The sequence below is a fragment of the Prionailurus viverrinus genome, chromosome D1 (assembly GCF_022837055.1).
Source record: "Prionailurus viverrinus isolate Anna chromosome D1, UM_Priviv_1.0, whole genome shotgun sequence".
Classification (NCBI taxonomy): Eukaryota; Metazoa; Chordata; class Mammalia; order Carnivora; family Felidae; genus Prionailurus; species Prionailurus viverrinus.
In genome coordinates this window covers 39,425,248-39,444,140 of record NC_062570.1, presented here as the reverse complement: position 1 = coordinate 39,444,140, position 18,893 = coordinate 39,425,248, and the positions used below count along the sequence as shown (strand labels likewise).

The following is an 18,893-nucleotide window of genomic DNA, read 5'->3' as shown; positions in this document are numbered from 1 at the left end:
AAAAAAAAGCTTCTCAAAAAATTAAAACTAGACCTACCCTATGGCCCAGCAATAGCACTGCTAGGAATTTACCCAGAGGATACAGGAGTGCTGATGCAGAGGGGCACTTGTACCCCAATGTTTATAGCAGCACTTTCAACAATAGCCAAATTGTGGGAAGAGCCTAAATGTCCATCAACTGACAAATGGATAAAGAAATTGTGGTTTATATACACAATGGAATACTATGTGGCAATGAGAAAGAATGAAATATGGCCTTTTGTAACAACGTGGATGGAACTGGAGAGCGTTAAGTGAAATAAGTCATACAGAGAAAGACAGACACCATGTTTTCACTCTTATGTGGATCCTGAGAAACTTAACAGAAGACCATGGGGGAGGGGAAGGGAAAAAAAAGAGGGAGGGAGGCCAAACCATAAGAGACTCTTAAAAACTGAGAATAAACTGAGGGTTGATGGGGGTGGGAGGGAGGGGAAAGTGGGTGATGGACATTGAGGAGGGCACCTGTTGGGATGAGCACTGGGTGTTTTATGGAAACCAATTTGAACATAAATTTCATAATAATAATAATAAAAAAGCTTCTCAATGACAGAAGTCAAAAGACTGGTTAGTCAGAGGGCAGGGGAGAGCCACTGGTGGGGCTTCCAGGGCACGAGTGGTATTCTATTTCTTGACCTGCATAGAGATGTCATGAGTGCTGACTTTACAATTATTTATTAAACCACATGACTTTCCTGTTCTTGTACCTTGTAATTTTAAAGGCTTATTTTGGGGAAAAGAAAGGTTTCTATGTACCTGAATTAAGTCTTATGCCTAAATGCTTAAAATTCCTAAGCACCTGGCCAGTCATATATTTATAGAATTTCCTGGAATTACAATACATTCTTAGCCTTATAAATGCACTGCTGTATTTTTATGATAGTAACAAAACACCGAAAAGAGGTATATTCTTTGGTAAATGATGGAAGGATGGTAAATGATGGAAGGCTCTTTTCCTCAGAATGTTTTCATCGCTGCTTTCTTGGCCTCCAAGAGCAAGTGGAGGTACTCTGCAATCATCTGGAATCACCTCTATACACCTACACTAACATGTCTGGAAACTTCCCACCAAACCCCTAGATTTTACTGCATCAACAGTAAGTATCAAGGGCATACTTAAACTATGCGACAATATCCAATCAGAAAGGATTTTCTTTCCTGTTTCCAGGACGTGACACGCACCGTTAACAAAATGATTCGGATTAAGTGAACAGGGTTTCACCTCTCACTGCCCTGGGATCCCTTTTCCTAGGAGCTAACTGTGTTACACTTAGTACCTTTTTTTTTTTTATACCATGGAGCAATTTTCAGAAAAAGAGAAAGTCATTCTTTTTTCGTAGGACTTGGTCAGGATGCTTTTGTGACTGTCTCCTTCACTATGCCCCTCGCCCGAGCACATCTTGGCGGCAGGTGAGAAGGGCCATTAGCAGACGCCTGCTGTGCAGGGGCGGCACTACGCTGTCCACACACCACCGCCCAAACCAGCTTCCATTCTGCAGGGAAAGCAACTCTCACTCCTGGTTTCATTTCTGCTGGGAATATTAGAGATGTGGGCCCATGGACCTGAGAATATTTCGCAGGACAACGCCTTCACTGATTAATACTACCTGCTAAACTAATCCTTACGCTCAAGCTAGGTACAGAAAATATATATTTTTTAATATTTAAAACGGATTCACACTTTATCCCAACAGAAGGTTATATCCCAGGCCTAGGCCATTTCAAAGGGCTATAATATGGAGACAGCCACCAGGCAAATGTTCTTTTATAATTTGACACAGTCCAGGTGTGACCGTGCCAATAATCATGACTACTGCTCAGTCAAGTGTATAACTCTACAAATGAAGAAATGTGTGCTTGTTGTACTGCCCAGATCTACAAATTCCCTAAGGAGTCTTTAAATATAGGTACCTCATAGACGATAGGAAGGAATACTCTAAGGGTGTTTTAACAGTCTTAAGACAGAGAACGGAATTACTGAACTTAAATCTGAAGAGGTCCAATTCTTATACCCCCACTGAACACAGTAAGGAAATACAAACTTGTCCACGGCCATACCACCCTGAATGTGCCTGATCCTGGAAGCTAAGCAGCGTCGGACCTGGTTAGTACTTGGATGGGAGAAAATATGAACTTAACACGGGCTGCTTCACTAAGATTTCTGGAACTATGTCTGATGTTAAGATAAAATATTACTAATATGAAATTTTGGCACTGATATTCCACAGAGGTTGTATTTTAATATTTTAATCTAATATAATCATAATGACCAACTGACCACTCTATCTAAAAAACGTTCTTCAATTATCTTCTAAGAAAGATATAGTTAAGTATAAATCTTTCTTAACGCTTTTCCTCCTAGAAATAGAGGAGACAGATATAGCACAGGAGAAAGAGAGAACCACGAAGAATGGAGAATAGAGAAAATGACTATTGCTGAATGGGAACACAATTTTTTAAAATCTTTGCTACAACTGAAATCAAAAACTTAGTAATTCAGAGATTGATCTATTTTTAAATACAAATATATCTAATTATTCAAAGTATAAGATACATCTAACATTCAAAGTCTCAGTGGCTGACACGATCACAAACAATAGAAAAAGAACAACACTTAGTAACAAACAATGAGCTTAGGCACGCTTTTACAGATTGTTTTACCTTCAGGAAATCCAGAATCTTTAGAAATTATTAAAATTACAAGGAGGTTAAGTTTTATAAGCTCTTTTCCGCAACTTTGGTTACATGTAACTACATTAAAATACTGACAGTCTTTGATAATGAAGCAGAAACATAGAGTGACACATTTCTGTTAATCCTTACTCAAGAATGGTATTTAAGCAAAGCCCTCATTCAGTTAGATGTACGCTAATATATGTAAAGAAAACATTCTGATCTTGTAGAGCATCCCCAGGTAATGTTAAGAACTAGATTAAAAAGTATGGAGAACCAGTGCCATTCTGGATGTCCTCAAATTGGGATGTTTCTCAATTAAAGGAGTCATGTTCACGAAATGATACGTCAAAACACAAATTCTTATACGTTAAGTTTCTCTGTTAAGTAAGTCTCTTTCAAATTCTTTAATTAACAGCAATACTTAAAAAAAATCTTCAACTGTAAACTGTTTGCTTGCAGTGTTTTGATTTTTCCTGAACCTTGAATGCTTCAAACTGCCATTAAATATATTATCTTCTGTTTCCTCTTAAAGAGCTAGTGTTCATAAAAGGATCATCGTCGTCATCCTGCAATGACACAAATGTTACATGAGTGGTTGTTCCATGCTTCACTGAGGCAAGACAGAAGTGCTTCTGGGTAAACACCACCACCAGTAAGGGCCATTTCCTCCTTTCACATGAGGAAGGCACTCAGTTTTATATTTCCCTTATAAATATGAACTTTTCCCTTCCCTAGTAGCTTGCTAAGAAGCACTCAAAATAATTGATCCTGATGTGTGTGTGTGTGTGTGTGTGTGTGTGTGTGTGTGTACACCTATAATACATACCATACACATTTCTATTAACCGAAAAGGCAAAAAAGATGTGGGGAAGCCAAGAAAATTAATACTCTTCAAATTATTTCTATTTGGTTTTTGAATAGGTTTTTTTCCAATTACATATTATTACTGGTGTTACCTAATGTTCTGGAAACTCATCTCCCACCCCCAAATAATGAAGCCACATGGCCTAACTGAGAAATAGCTGTAATTCTTGTCTCCCATTACCTATTTTATGCTAGAGATAGCTAGCTATTCTCAGACTGCTGCAAAAAAACATCTAGCAAATCAATCTTTCAAATGTCTTTTTGGGAAAAGAAGCAGTATGAAAGAGGTCCCTTGCTGGAACTAAGCTGCAGATTATAGGCATACTAAGAGCTGACAGGAATATCAGAAGAATTTAGTTAAAGAGTAGGAAAACTAAAACCTTCGAGAAGCCCAAAATATAAAATTTGATGAGGATAATTTGTTGAATTGCTTTAAGGCAGTAACTTTTATTTATTTTTATTTAAAAAGTTATTTAAAAACTTTTAAATATTCAGAAGAGAAAGCAAAATTGCATGTAAACTTTTAATTTATGTTTAAGACACTGATAAAAAGGGGTAATTATTTGGTGTTAGGCTTTGTTGGTGGTATTAACACATTCAAATGTTAGCTAAGTTGGCTATCTGGTAAGAAATGGATGCCTTGAAAAATACAAACTCATTCACATTCTTTGATTTATTTTCTGCTATTATCAAAGGCAGAACTTATTAATAAACCAGAGGTAAATCCAAATTGGAGCATAATAATTAGTCAACAGTTTTTCTTTGCAGTTAACATGAACTATATACAAATCTTCAACTGTGACATATAACCACATGTCTATCTAGATGCTTGGGAATCGACAAATTAACATTAACTGCTCACCCCCCTCTTGGAAAAAACATATTAGTTTTTTCCATAGGTAGATTGAGCTCACGGTGCCATTTTTCTCTGCAGCCTGAACTGTTGGTGAGTCTTCTCCTCAAGCTGGTTCAGAACCTCAGCTGGGATACAGGGACATGATAGCAACAGGTGAAGCTCAAAATGAAAGGTGTGAGTCACACGCTACAGCAGGGGTGGACCTGGAAGACACTGTGCTAAGTAGAATGAGCCAGTCACAAAAAGACAAAGACTTATGACTCCATTCAGAGCAGGTATCTAAACCAGTCCAATTCACAGAAACAAAAAGAACAGTGGTTACCAGGGGCCGGGAGGAAGGGGAAATGCAGAGTTGTTCCATGGGTGAAGATTTTTAACTCTGAAAGAGGAAAAGACTCTGGAGATCCACTGCGTAACAAGTGAACATACTGAACACGAGGGCACTGCACACCGAACAATGGTTAAGATGGCAAGTTTTATGCCACGTGTTTTTGTCACAATTGAGAAACTTTTTAAGTAAAAATAAACAAAAGAGGTTATAGACTTAAGAAAAACGCCTTAAAACAATTCAACAAAAAACTAGCAAAGTCCTTTCAAATGGCCTCCATGGAGGAACGGGAAAGGCCAGACTTTATTTAATTCAAGGTAGCTGAACCAACAAAGGAATAGAGCCAAGAGGCAAGTCCTGAGTCTGCCCTGTCCTATTCCTTCTTTGCTCCTTTTCTGGCCCAGACTCGACTTGTCTTGACTTGGTTTCTTTCACATATCCTGCCATTTAATATTTCAGTGCATATCTGAACACCTTTGTGAATGAAAATCACCACCACATACCATTTTATATAGGAAATGTGTAAAGCATACAGTGGGTACTTAACAAATATTTTATTAAAGTAACATTAAAAACTTCAAGAATATTATCATCACTTCTCCAAATATAAATGACAGATGCTGAAAACAACTATTCTGACCCATTAACAGGGCAAATTATCTTATTTCAAAAATTGGCAGGCCTTTTACGTCCGAGTATTTACACTTACAGGTACTCAACAGATGCTACTTACGGACTCTTAACATCTTAAGTGCAGTTCAAAGGAAGGTTATCAATGAAACTATTTTAAAAAATAATTTCCAGCAACTAGCTTAGCGGTCCCTATTTACATTTTTAAAAAATGTTTATTTATTTTTGAGAGACAGAGAGAGACAGAGAGAGAAGAGAGTGTCAGAGCAAGCACGAGCAGGGAGGGGCGGGGGGGGGGGGGGCGGGCAGAGGATCTGAAGCGGGCTCCGTGTTGAAAGCACAGAGCCTGAAGCGGGGCTCAAACTCACAAACTGTGAGATCACGACCTGAGCCACAGTCAGACACTCAATCGACTGCCACCCAGGTGCCCCAGTCCTTATTTAAATTTTATGAATTGCTAAAAATTAATGAAGATTGAATAATATTACTTGATTACCTCATCTGATTCAAAATCGACCCCTTTAGCTATTTGGCTTTGGGACATGCGCTTGCTTGATGATGATGATGTGCTCGGACACCTGAGGCAGAAACATGGAAAAAAGGAAAATGAATCAGAATTCATCAGAAGTGCCTTCTTAGCTAAATGTTTCATTCTAGTAGCAGCCACGAATAAAATTAGCTAATACCTTCCCTTTAATGTACATTAGCAGCATAAAAACTTAATGGTGAGAAAAAGGACTCTGGGGCCAGGGTTTGAATTCCAGTTTTGTTGTTTACTAGCTATGTGGCTTTAGGCAAGTTACTTAGCCTCTCTGCCTCAATTTCCTCATCCATAAAATGAGGATAATAATTTTTAGAGATTAATTGTGTTACTATACTTACTCAGATCAGTGCCTGACATACATTAAACACTACACTGATACTTGCTTGTTAGTATAGGGCTCAGCATGTTACTAACATGCGTCTACTACCAGCCCCCACTCCTAAAAATTGTGGCAACACTAAAATACTTTTTATTCAAATATCAGTTATGTCTCTTCAACAGGCTAAAACGATTTTAGGAAAGGCTCACTGCTTTCTAGGGTTGCGTCATTATATGATTTGTGTTTAATCCAAAGCAAATAGCAAATATAAACTGAGTGTTTGCTCTTTTCCAGGTACTCTGATAGGTCTTGGGAAATATCAGCGTACAAGAAGATCAAGATTCCCATCCTTATGAAGCTTAACTCGTGCTAATTAATGAAATTTATATTCGTATGTCTTTTTATCCATAAGAATTCTGTCTTCTTAGATCACTAGCGCATGCAGCCTATCCAGCCTTCCTGGTTTTTTACTGCCTGTGGGCTAAGAATGGTTTCACATTTTGAATGGGGTACATTTAGATGGTTATATAAATACCTACAGAATATCCTCAGTTTTGCCTCTTGGTCTGAAAAGCCTAAAATATTTATTATCGGGCTCTTTAAGAAAGTTTGCTGACTTCTCTCTTAAATGAAAGCAGCATTTGTCAATTCTTAGTTAATAATTTATTATTATGCTTTGGGATATTATTACAGCAAAGGAAGTATGTCTGAAGGTCTTGTCTGGAAAACAGGTTGAGAATCAAGCGGTCTTGTGTCAGAAGGAAAGCGAAAAATCCACAGGTTCTTATGCATAAAAGTAAAGGACATGAGGATTTGTCAAGCAAACTTGAAGAACAACATGGTTTTAGAAGTACAGATCGAGGACATTTATCAAATGATCCATTTGGGGAGTGCCCATCTCTATCTATACTTGGCCCAAGCAGGAACTACCTGATCAGTTGTTGACTTGCTTCTATCTGTGACAGGAAGCAGATCAAGAGCATAAAGTCATAGTGCCCAGGTGGCAAAGTTAGGTTAGTAAGTTCTTGTTGGGGGCCTGGAGAAAGGGGTGGGGTTTATGGAAACACCCACTGAGATGTGACTCTGCCTCTGATGTCTCCCCAATAACCAATGGAACCCAGAGACAAGCCAGTCATCTATGATGGATGGTGGCTCATCTTATCATAACAAGAATCCTAGTTCAGAGATCCCACAGACCTACAGATCTCATCTGTGAAGGATCCCCTATCCTTAGAAATCAGCAGAGGGGAGGGAAAGAAATAAAGGGAGAAGGGTGTATCAAATCGAGTGCCAGGAGTTGTATAAGTTTTCTCCATTTTTGTTCAGCTAGCATTTGGGGCCATAAATTAGAGTTCCTCGTCTAGAGATGTTCAGCCAGTAAGTCAGTTGTAGCAGTGTTATAAACACAGGGCAACATGTTAAATTGGCCTTATATTGTGCCTGGTACATAAAAGGTGCCACAAAAACCTTAGTTCCCTGCCAGTGCAACGTTTAATAGAATCCTCTCAACCTTTGCTCCTCCCCCTGGCCCAGTGGGGCTGGGTCTTCTTGTACTTGCTGCTTTAAAGGGAGGGTCGTTATTATCCGCCAGCTCTATCAAACCTGAAGGGCCCTCTTATTCTCAGTACAAGGACAGAGTTTGGAACGACTTTTTCTAGGGAAAAGCAGGCTTTCCATTGCCTATTTGGCAGAAAGGAATCTTACAACTGGAAGCTATTTCTGTTTTCAAGTTAACTGCAAGCATATTAGTGCTTTCACTGCTTACCCTTCCTCCTGTTATGCTTGTTTTCCCTAGCGTGTTACTTAATTTATTTAATAAGCACTTACAGGGCTGTTATTGTGTGCCAGGCACTGTACTTAGTCCTTGATAAACGTGAACTCACTTAAGCTTCATAACCCTATGAAGTAAATATTAGTATATTCATTTTATAAATGAAGACACTCAGGCACAGAAAAGTAAACAAAACAAAACAAAACAAAAAAACTTGCACAAGGTCCATACCTAGGAAGCAGCAGAGCTTAACTGCTGTAAATTATAATCAGGGTAACCATACAAACCCTGCCATTAGTAATATAATTCTTCAAAACCAGCCTAAATCATGTCATTCAGTTGCTGTCATCAGAAATGCCAATCTGCCATGGCTGATTTCAGATCTGCTGCCAAAATGTTAATTTCTAAATTGCCTCTCATCATTTAAATGATTCTTGCTGCCTGCACAACGGTTTGAGAGGTTAATCTATTAAGTTCAGAAGTGACAACAGAGACAGTTCTGGAGCAGAATGTCTTGGCTGTGTGACTAGCTGGGTCATCTTAGGTAAGCCACTTAACCTATTGTGCCTTGCCTTCTTCAAAGGTACAATGGAGATAACAGAGTTTTTTTGTTTTTTTTTAAATATTTACTTATTTTTTGAGTAAGAGCAAGCCCATGTGCAGGGGCGAGCAGGTGAGGGGCAGAGAGAGGGAGAGACAGAATCCCAAGTAGGTTCTGTGCTGTCAGCACAGAGCCCGATGTGGGGATAGAACTCATGAGCCTTGAGATCATGAACTGGGCCGAAATCAAGAGATGGGTGCTTAACCGACTGGGCCACCCAGGCACCCCAGGATAATGTAGCTCTAACCATGAATACCTGGCATGGCTGTGAGCACCAAACAGGCTAATTCACATGTAAAGACTTGGAAGAGTGCCTGACTGAGCAATTCAGTTACTATTATTACCTCATAGGTAGATAAGAAGTCAACATTTATTCTTCTGAAAAGTAGACCACCCAAAATGGCAACCACATCATGAGTTTTAATACCCTGAAAATATATGTCAAACATACTGAAGTTGCATTTTCACCATCCAATAATGAAAAATAAAGACTTCATGCAAGCTAAACTTCTTTTTCCTCTCAACTACTGAGGCGCCACTGAAAAAACCTTTGCAGTGTGTTTTTGTGTTTTAATTCACAGATTTTGTCTTTAATTAAAGACAAGAATGACCGAACAAGTATGGATATTCTTTCAATAAATCTCCTTCTCCTTAAGCAAATTTGAGTTACGTTTCTATCGACTGGAACCAAAGGAGTCCTGATTGATACTGGACTCAAGTTGAAGACAGTAACTCAAGACTGAGAAATTCAAGTAAATCTTTCTATGAGCTAACTACCTCAATGACCCTCAACTACGGACTGCAAATATACAATCTAACCTGCGTCTGAGCCCATCACAGTATTGTGTACTCCTTCTACAAAGGCTGGCATTGGCCTTGGCAACTCTATACTCTCCTGGGTCTTTCTCAGGTCCTTCTTGTTGCCTTTTCTACTTTTCCTAAATTCGAACGGTTGAAACCCAGGTACTGGAACACAAGCCCTCTTTTGTCTCTACCTTCTCTTTCGAGGTGATCAATCCATTCCAATGGCTTCATTAAGTATCAGTGTATCAGTTATATGCTGCTTAGAAGTAAATTTTGTGATCATCCTAACCTCTGATCTCAGCTCTGGACTCAGATCTCCAATTGCCTATAACCAACCCCCTTCAAGTCAATTTCGCAGGCATCTCAAACTTTCCATGTCTCAAGCTGAATTTTTGATTATCTGCCAATCATCCTTTACGAGAATCTGTTTCTCTTCTTTTATGCCTTTCTCAGTGTATGGCAGTAAGTGTTCAAATAGGAAACCTGGAAATCAACCCTGGTACGCCATTCTTCCTCACTCCAAATGTTCAATCCATCCCCAACTGCTGTCACGTCTACCTCACAACATAACCTGAAACCATCTATTCTCTCCCTTTCCCCTGCTACCACTCTGGCGCAAGTCTCCATCATCTCTCTTCCAGGGAGTCCAGGGACTCCCCACAGCAGCACTGGCCTTTCAGGTCAGCCAGCTGGTGCCCTGCCTCCTGCACCACCGGGAGCCTTTAGAAATGTAAATCCCACGGAGCCACTACTCTCCCCAAATCCTTCCGTGTTCCCCCTGCATTTATAATAAAGTCCGAATTCCTTACCTTGCTCAACTGTTCCTGCTTCATGATATACTCCTGCCTCTCCTATTCTTATACCAACTCCCTTCTTTCCCATGTTTTAGTCTGCAGTAAGCTTGTTTCTTCAAGAGACTTCTACACGTGCCTTTCCCTGTGCTTTAGGCAAGGCCACGTCTCTTTCAGTAAGATTTCAGCCTAAACGTATCCTCCTCAGAGGCCTTTCCGGATCACCCTTTCAGAGCAGATGTCTGTGGCCTATGACATTACTGTTTACTGCTGCATCCTGTTAACTTTGTAGGGGCCAAGAGCAGGCCACACCAAGATGGGCCACTCTGGCATGAAGATTATTTTGAGTTAAGAAGCCATCAAACCCCAGCAGATTCAGGAAAAGCTCTTTACCTCTCCCTCAAATGCTTACAAAGAGTTTAGTAGAGGACCTGTTCCAGAAAGAAAGCTATCACCATAGATAATTACATTATGACATATATTAAGGTATGACAGGAGAAACCTAGCAAGGCCTGTTTGATCAAAGTCCTCTTTGTCCTACTGATTCTGAATGTCCCGGCAAACATTTATTTACTAAGCATTTACACTTTTATAATCTTCTTGTGAACTGCTTTCCTTCCCTTTGCCATCCCAGACCTCCATCCCCTTCTCCTTAGTTCAGAATGACATATATATTTGGAATTGCCATGTTTGTGTGGATTACCCCCTATGTACAAAATTAAATTTGATTTTCTCCTGTTAATCTGTCTCACGTCAGTTTGGTTCTCAGCCCAGCTAGAAAGACCTTCAACGGCAGAAGAAATTCTTTACAATTTCCTTTAAGCATTTCTACACATCTGTTGATCATTGGCCCAGATGTGACCTACCTTCTTTGTGAAGCCTTCAATGACCTATTCTAGGAAGACACTGTCACTTCCCTCAGATTTCAATGCACTGGAATAAAACATTCATCTTGTTGGATTATTAGTGCCTTATAATTAGTGTACTGCTAACGTGGAAATTCCTTGAAGGAAGGAAACATTTCTTTTGTATTTCTAGCCCCAGCTCCTAGCATACTGTTTAACCCTAGAAATAGGTGGATAGGGAACTATACCTACCAATTTTTCCAACACAGACCCGTAATTCACATAAAGCATATATTCTTGGTGGGGTCAACATCACACCCAAGGAATGAAAACTGGTCCCAGGAGATGGGGTGGGTGAAAAATACTGAGATACTACAATGGTTTTGACTCTTCCCAAACTCAATCCTACCCAGCAAAATTTCATTCTTTAGTATTTAATTTCTCTTGTTAGGGAGAAATTAAATTTAGGCTATTTTAATTAATTTAAGTCGAATTTAATTTTTATCCTTAGGTAACGAAAAAAGGCTGAGATCATGAAAAACAGTGTGAGAAACACGGAGGCAGAGTTTTTTCTCATTCTCCCCCTTAGTGCCACAGCTCCTGCTCAGGCCATCACTCTCAGCTGTCCTTTTCCACCTCTTTGCTCCAGGTGATTCCTATCTTCAAAATCTCAGGTAGATTTTACTCATTCTATAAAGCCTTTTCTTTTTTCATAGCCCACAATTCTTGCTCCGTTTTCTAAGGGCCTATAAGCACTCACACCTAGTCTATATCATAAAATTTCGCACACGATTATGTACTGACTCATCATCCTTTAATGGACTGAAATGTGTTCATCTCTCTTTTCCACTATAATTTATGCTGCCTAAAGGCAATAACCATGCTAAAACATTTATTATGTCCCCCATCAGACCTAATTTAATGTTCACACAGAAAATTTGTGTTAAGAGAAGCTCTTGATTATTTTCTTAAGTAGAAATTTTCATTAACTGAGCTTAAGCAGTGTTCACCTGAAACATGAACACAAAGAACATGGCAATAGTGAATTAAGTCAACCCTTACAGTAACAGCAAAAATGGCAAAAACCAAAAGGACAGGGAAAAGCACACAAGTGCTTCAAGGGCAGAAAAAGCCAACATGATCCTCTTTTCAGTGTTTATTTAGCACAGCACCCTGTGTAACTCAGTATATAAAAATGTGATAACAAAGAAGAGAGGCTGAAATCAACTATAAAGAAATATACAAAATTATTTTCTGTTAATTAGACAGAATACAGAACTCCATCGGGAAAATCTTTGGGTAATACAGACAAAAGGAAACAGATTACAGGGTAAGTTCCGTTGAAAAACACTTGTAATGATGCTGCACCAACTCTGTGAACCAGCCTACCATCTATTTTTCACTTCTCTATTTACTTGACCAGTTGGAAAATAAATCTGTTAAAACTTCTATGGCACAGAAAAATGTGTAAGTAGAGCTCTGAATAATTTTAAATTTCTTCAGATGTTTCTTTCTGCACAGTCACCGTACCTACCTCTGCTCTGTTTTTGAAGTGGTAGGAAACATGTCTTCTTCTTCATCCGTCTCATCCACCTCAATCGTCTAAGGGAAAAACAAAACAGGGAGTAGTTTTTATGGGAATGGAACACCTGAATAAGAATAAATCACTGAGGGGCGCCTGGGTGGCTCAGTCAGATGAGCGTCTGACTTTGGCTCAGGTCATGATCTCACAGTTCGTGGGTTCGAGCTCTGCATCAGGCTCTATGCTGACAGCTCAGAGCCTGGAACCTGCTTCGGATTCTATGTCTTCCTCTCTCTCTGCCCCTCCCTGGCTTGGGCTTTGTCTCTCTCTCTTTAAAAAAATACATGTTTAAAAAGAAAAAAAAAAAAAAAAAAAAAAAAAAAGGATAACTGAATCTCAAGAAAAATCTTTTTTTTTTTTTAAATTTCATTTTTTATTTTTCTAAATTTACATCCAAATTAGTTAGTATATAGTGCAACAATGATTTCAGGAGTAGATTCCTTAATGCCCCTTACCCATTTAGGCCATCCCCCCTCCCACAACCCCTCCAGCAACCCTCAGTTTGTTCTCCATATTTATGAGTCTCTTCTGTTTTGGCCCCCTCCCTGTTTTTATACTATTTTTGATTCCCTTCTCTTATGTTCATCTGTTTTGTCTCTTAAAGTCCTCATATGAATGAAGTCATATGATTTTTATCTTTCTCTGACTAATTTCACTTAGCATAATACCCTCCAGTTCCATCCACGTAGTTGCAAATGGCAAGATTTCATTCTTTTTGATTGCCAAATAATACTCCATTATATGTATGTATGTATGTGTGTGCATATATATATACATATATATATACATATATATATGTGGTGTGTATGTGTATATATATATACACATACACACCACATCTTCTTTATCCATTGATGGACATTTGGGCTCTTTCCATAATTTGGCTATTGTTGACAGTGCTGCTATAAACGTGGGGGTGCATGTGTCCCTTCCAAACAGCACACCTGTATCCCTTGGATAAATGCCTAGTAGTACAATTGCTGGGTCATAGGGTAGTTCTATTTTTAGTTTTTTGAGGAACTTCCATACTGTTTTCCAGAGTGGGTGCACCAGCTTGCATTCCCACCAACAATGCAAAAGGGATCCTCTTTTTCTGCATCCTCGCCAACATCTGTTGTTGCCTGAGTTGTTAATGTTAGCCATTCTGACAGGTGTAAGGTGGTCAAAAATAAATGTTTAAAAAAAAATTAATAAAAAAAAATAATTGAATCACAAGAAAAATCTTTTTTAAATATACCAAAAAAGTCACAAAAAAAAGGGGGCAGAAACCCCATGAAGAGCAATTGTTAAAACTGAAGCTTAGCCTGACCTCCCTCCAATGTCTTCAATCATAAATGGTATTCTTTCTATACAACGTGTTTGAGCTCGCCTTTCTCCTGGACACCACGGTAGCCAGGGCACCTAAGGTTAATGACTCACATAGGGTCACGTGCAGACAGTGCCTGTGATTTTCTTGGGTTCTAGTGAGGAGACCATTTCCAGTTTAAAATTTGGTGTAAGACCATGTGGAAAGTACTGTATATCTAGCTTTCTATGACATTCATCCCTGTTAAACACCATTTGGTAGTTTTAGGCCCCAGTAAAGATATTTGTGATTCTTGATACTAACATCCAAAATACTACTTCTTCCTCTACATTTAGTGTTATCTTGACATTTAATACACTTAGTTGCTATGTCGTCAACTAACTAATGAAGCCGAGGACAAAACAGTGAAAAGACAGCACCTGAGATCTCCCCCTCCAGGCTGACACTGAACTATTAATAAAAATCATTAAATGCAGTTGTCTAAGAAGCTATGAATCCAGCCAATATTTCTGCATTGTCATAAAACTATCAGAAGATTGTCTTCTGTGCCTTGAAGGAATCAAATGTATTCAATACTCCTCTAATCTACCAATGTGTAACCACAGTTAAAAAGTGAAAAAAAAGTTAGTTTAGCACCACCTGTTCCTTTTGAACTCATGTTCCTGCCTTATATTAGAAAACTCTAGGAAAGAAGCTACTGTGTGGATGTGATGATAATTTTTTTAGATATGATGATCTTGAAGTGACAGCAGACAACAGTTGAATGTAAATAATAAAATGGAGCTCAGGACAAAAGCTAGCACTGGTACACTCACGTATCAGTGACAACAGGAAGAAGGGGGGGAAGATGAAGAGAGACAAAAGAACAAAATGAAAATCAGGACAGAAGTTTCCTGGAGAAGTGGGGTGATCAATTGTGTCACATACTCAAAAGATTAAAAGAAATTTGAGAAAATGCTGCTGGGGCAGGTATTATACAGACCACAGATTCTCAGCTGGAGGGGATTTTTAACCCCCACTCCTATTCTGGAAACTTACGTCTGGAGACATTTTTGATTGACACAATTAGGGGGGCTTGCTACTGGCATCTAGAGGGTATAGGCCAAGATGTTGCTAAAAACGCTACAATGCACAGAACAGTCCCTCACAGTAAAACTCACCTGGTCCAAATCTTATCTGGTCAGTAGTGCTGCTACTGAGAAACCCTGACACAGAAGGAAGAACACTGGCTTAGGAGTGAGTGGGTTTTGAAAGTAAGGAAATAGGGGAGTCAAGCCCATACAAATTCTTGGAATCCAAAGGAGGTGCAGAGGGCCTATGTTTAAATCTGAACACAGAGGCCCTCAGATTCTGACCGCTTGGTTTGTCTTGAGTCTAGCTCCAAGCCATCAAGGCACAAGCCACAGTACTACGAGAGTATAAATAACAAAAGATAGCCAGATTTACTAAGACCTCCATATGCACTGAACTCCTATGTGCGATATTAATATTCCACACACGGACCTTTCTGGCTCAACACTGTTATCCTTAAAAATATTCCTGGATACATACATTTATGGCTTTCTAATCATGAGATCCATTATTAAAAAAAAAAATCCCAGAAGCCCTGTCTTGATAATTCATAAAGTTCTCCCTAGCTTTAACACTCCACACTTATCCTTCTCTTGTTTACTTTGTTGATCAAAGAATTGACAATTCAGAATGCAGGAGCATAAATTATTAAAAACCAATTATAAAAACTTTTTTCTTACCTCTGTGTAATTCTTAGTAGCAACATTTCGGGAAGGCTGCTGTCTTGTAGATTTAAAGGCTATGATACAAAAGAAGAAACATCCGTTATGTTACTCTTGAAATAACTTAGGAAAATTTGTCACATCTTTAGCTGAAGATTTTGTAAGCTCTATCTACAAATATCCATGATGACCAATTATAAAACCATTTCCTATTGTGTAAAATCTAAAGGGACATCAAATTATATGTTCAAATAAATCAATGCCTAGCTGCCAGTATCACGATTTCCTGGCTTAATTCAAATATAGTAACAAGCAGTGTTCATAAACATACCTACACTAAAAACATTTTATAGAAAAATACATGAAAGCTAAAATCTGATCACCTAACGGATTTAACTCCACGTACATTGAAGGTGACCCTTCTTTCTCTTATAAAAGGCAGAAGGTGCCTTCTTTCTCTTATAATTGGCAATACCTTTCCCTGGGGCTATATTAGGAGCCATGTGGTTCCAGTAAGCGCTTTCTTATATTCCTCTACTTTGTTAGCCATATTCTGTACCTAAGGAACAGTCCAGAGGAAAATTCTAGAAAACAGTGTATCTTCTATGCTATTATAAAACTTCCCTTTAAATCCTTACATTTTAGCTTTATAAAATTAGTTAGAATCATGAAGTTTAGCTAACCCTTCATTTTTCCAAAGACCAAAACCATGATTTTCAGATTTTATAATAAGAAATACAGGGGCACCTGGGTGGCTCAGTCGGTTAAGCATCTGACTTCGGCTCAGGTCATGATCTCACGGTTTGTGAGTTCGAGCCCCGCGTCGGGCTCTGTGCTGACAGCTCAGAGCCTGGAGCCTGCTTAGGATTCTGTGTCCAAGAAATACATATTTGGTCTTTGTCCCCATTTGTGGCAGAGCTCCTAAAACCCTAGGAATTTCCTAAGTAATGAGCGCTGTAAAGTTGTCTTTTGCTATGTTAATGAAGTGACTTTAGGACTACACCTACAGCTGAGGGCTGCTTACCTAGGGAACCAACTGGAAATCAAAGGTTGGAACTCAATCCCACCCCATGATTTCCAAGAAAGGAGCCTGGAGCCAGAGGTGCAATCAATTACCAATGGTCCATGATTTAATCAATCAGTGGTAAGGAGGCTGCTTTAAAAACCCAAAGGAGGGATCTGGCGAGCTTAAAGGTAGTGAATCAGAAAGCTTCCACATGCCAGGGTGCCAGCCCCTGAACTCCCGGAGGATACAAGGACTTTCCCTTTCATATCTCTTTATCTGGCTGCTGATCTGTATCCTTTAATATCCTTTGTAATAAACCAGTAATTTAGTGAATAAATTAGTTTCCTGAGTTCTGTGAACCACCCTGGCAAATTAACTAAACCCAAAGAGGGAATTATGGGAAAAACTGATTGAGAGCCAGTCAGAAGCACAAGTTTAACCACGCAGACCTATGATTAGCATGTGAAATGGAAGCAGCCCTTAACCCATGGAATGCGATGCTACCTCTGGGTAGGCAGTGTCAGGATGGAATTGAATTGTAGGAAACCCAGCTGATGTCCAAGGATTGCTTGGTGGTGTGGGGAACTAACCCCTCTCCTCCAAAAAGCCCAGAATTGGGTGCATAATATTTAAAACCCAGAAGAAACTTCAAAATGCCAATTAGAGGTTTATTTTCTCCCAAGCTTTACCAGTTTCCTAATACAAAATAATGTTTCCCCCCAAAACAACCCCCAAACTAAACAACAAGGGAAGAGGAGGAAAAAAAAATATACGAGGCTTTGAAAAAGTCAAACACTCAAAGAATCCCACAAAGCTAAAAATTACCGTCGTCTGAAAACTCAGGACTCTTTCTACCTAGCCTAAATTTATGACCTGCTCATTTTTCCTATTCCAAGCTCTATTCCCAGTCTTGTGATGTCTATTTGAGAACAGAGATCAAGAGCAGAAGCAAAGCTCTTATCTACTCTACTCTCAATTACTGGAGCCTCACATTCTAACTCTATTCAAAAGACCTTTAATTGACTCCTCAAACTCTCAGATCCTTGAAAACAGGAGCCCTATCTTTTTATCCCCAATAAGTATCAGTGAGGTAAATTAAATCATCAGAAAAATGTGCAGTGAGTTCTGTTAGGAAGCAATACAGTATGGTGGTTGTAGAGTTAAACTCATTTGACTTACTAGCTGGGTAACTATAGCCAAGGCCCCCTGGCTTCCTTAAGTCTCAGTTTCCCCACCTATACAATAGTGTTAATAATTCGTGCAGAAAACGGTTGAGAAGATAAAGAGAGGCAGTTCATGTAAATCGTTTGGGCAAGTGCCTAGATGTAGCAGGCATTCAAATAATGTGGCTAGCAGCAGTGGTAGTAGATGGAGTAGTGGTAGCCAGGATGGTAAATTAAATCCGAACACAGAGTCTTTAGAGGTACCACTCACTCAGTCACCATCCTCTACAGAAAACCTTCAATGGAAAACTCTGGGCTGTCAACTCTTAATAACTGCTCCTGGCTGTAAGTGTAATATCTACCTTTCCCAATACAATTCCGGTACAATAATAAATCTCTACACTCCATTGGGCTTGTTATAATAGAATTTTACCTTTATGTATCTCTTCATACCTCCATTTACAGTAGGGAACTGGAAGCTATAGTTTTAAAGATGCTTTTGTCCTGAAGTTATAGTAGATACAGTTAGTACCCCATGGTTATTTTGTCAGAGACTTACCACCAAATCTAACCTAATGAAAATGTTTTACACATGTGTGTTAAAAAGTCTATTTCACTTTTCAAAAAAAGTCTCAATGTTGGAGACAGTTCAATTGTAAATCCATTAGACCAAATGAATTTACATAAAAGACAAATTTAGACTAACATTTATACAACATCCATTTTCTTAAGTTTATTGTAAACATTGCCACTAATACTAATAGCAGCAATCATTCCCTTGGATTCTTACTAAATCCTGTGCGAAGTAACGTACATGTGTAAGTTTTTTTGATACTTTGAACTTCTCTGTGGAGTCAATTTTATACTGTCAATTTTATAGCTAAGGGATCCGAAGCTTATAGAATAGAAACAGTCTACTCTTACTGGGGGCTTAATATGTATATATACTACACCAAATATTCCACATGTATTTTCTCATTAATCTGCAAAATAACCCAATGAGATCAATGCAATCATCACCCCATCTTACAGATG

At 38.9% G+C, this 18,893-nt stretch overlaps 1 protein-coding gene across 6 annotated transcripts in view; it reads right to left on the bottom strand.

Moving 5' to 3' along the window:
- Window positions 1–455: 455 nt before the first annotated feature.
- Window positions 456–18,893, bottom strand: part of MRE11 (MRE11 homolog, double strand break repair nuclease) — a 76,507-nt gene continuing 58,069 nt past the window's right edge. For all 6 annotated transcript variants that reach the window (XM_047878320.1, XM_047878317.1, XM_047878321.1 and 3 more), the window contains 4 exons: window positions 15,708–15,766; window positions 12,603–12,670; window positions 5,890–5,971; window positions 456–3,281 (listed from right to left, as the gene is read on the bottom strand). In XM_047878320.1, the coding sequence (XP_047734276.1) occupies window positions 3,225–3,281; window positions 5,890–5,971; window positions 12,603–12,670; window positions 15,708–15,766 (266 nt within the window). In that variant the 3' untranslated portion in view covers window positions 456–3,224. The remainder of the gene's footprint in view (window positions 3,282–5,889; window positions 5,972–12,602; window positions 12,671–15,707; window positions 15,767–18,893) is intronic.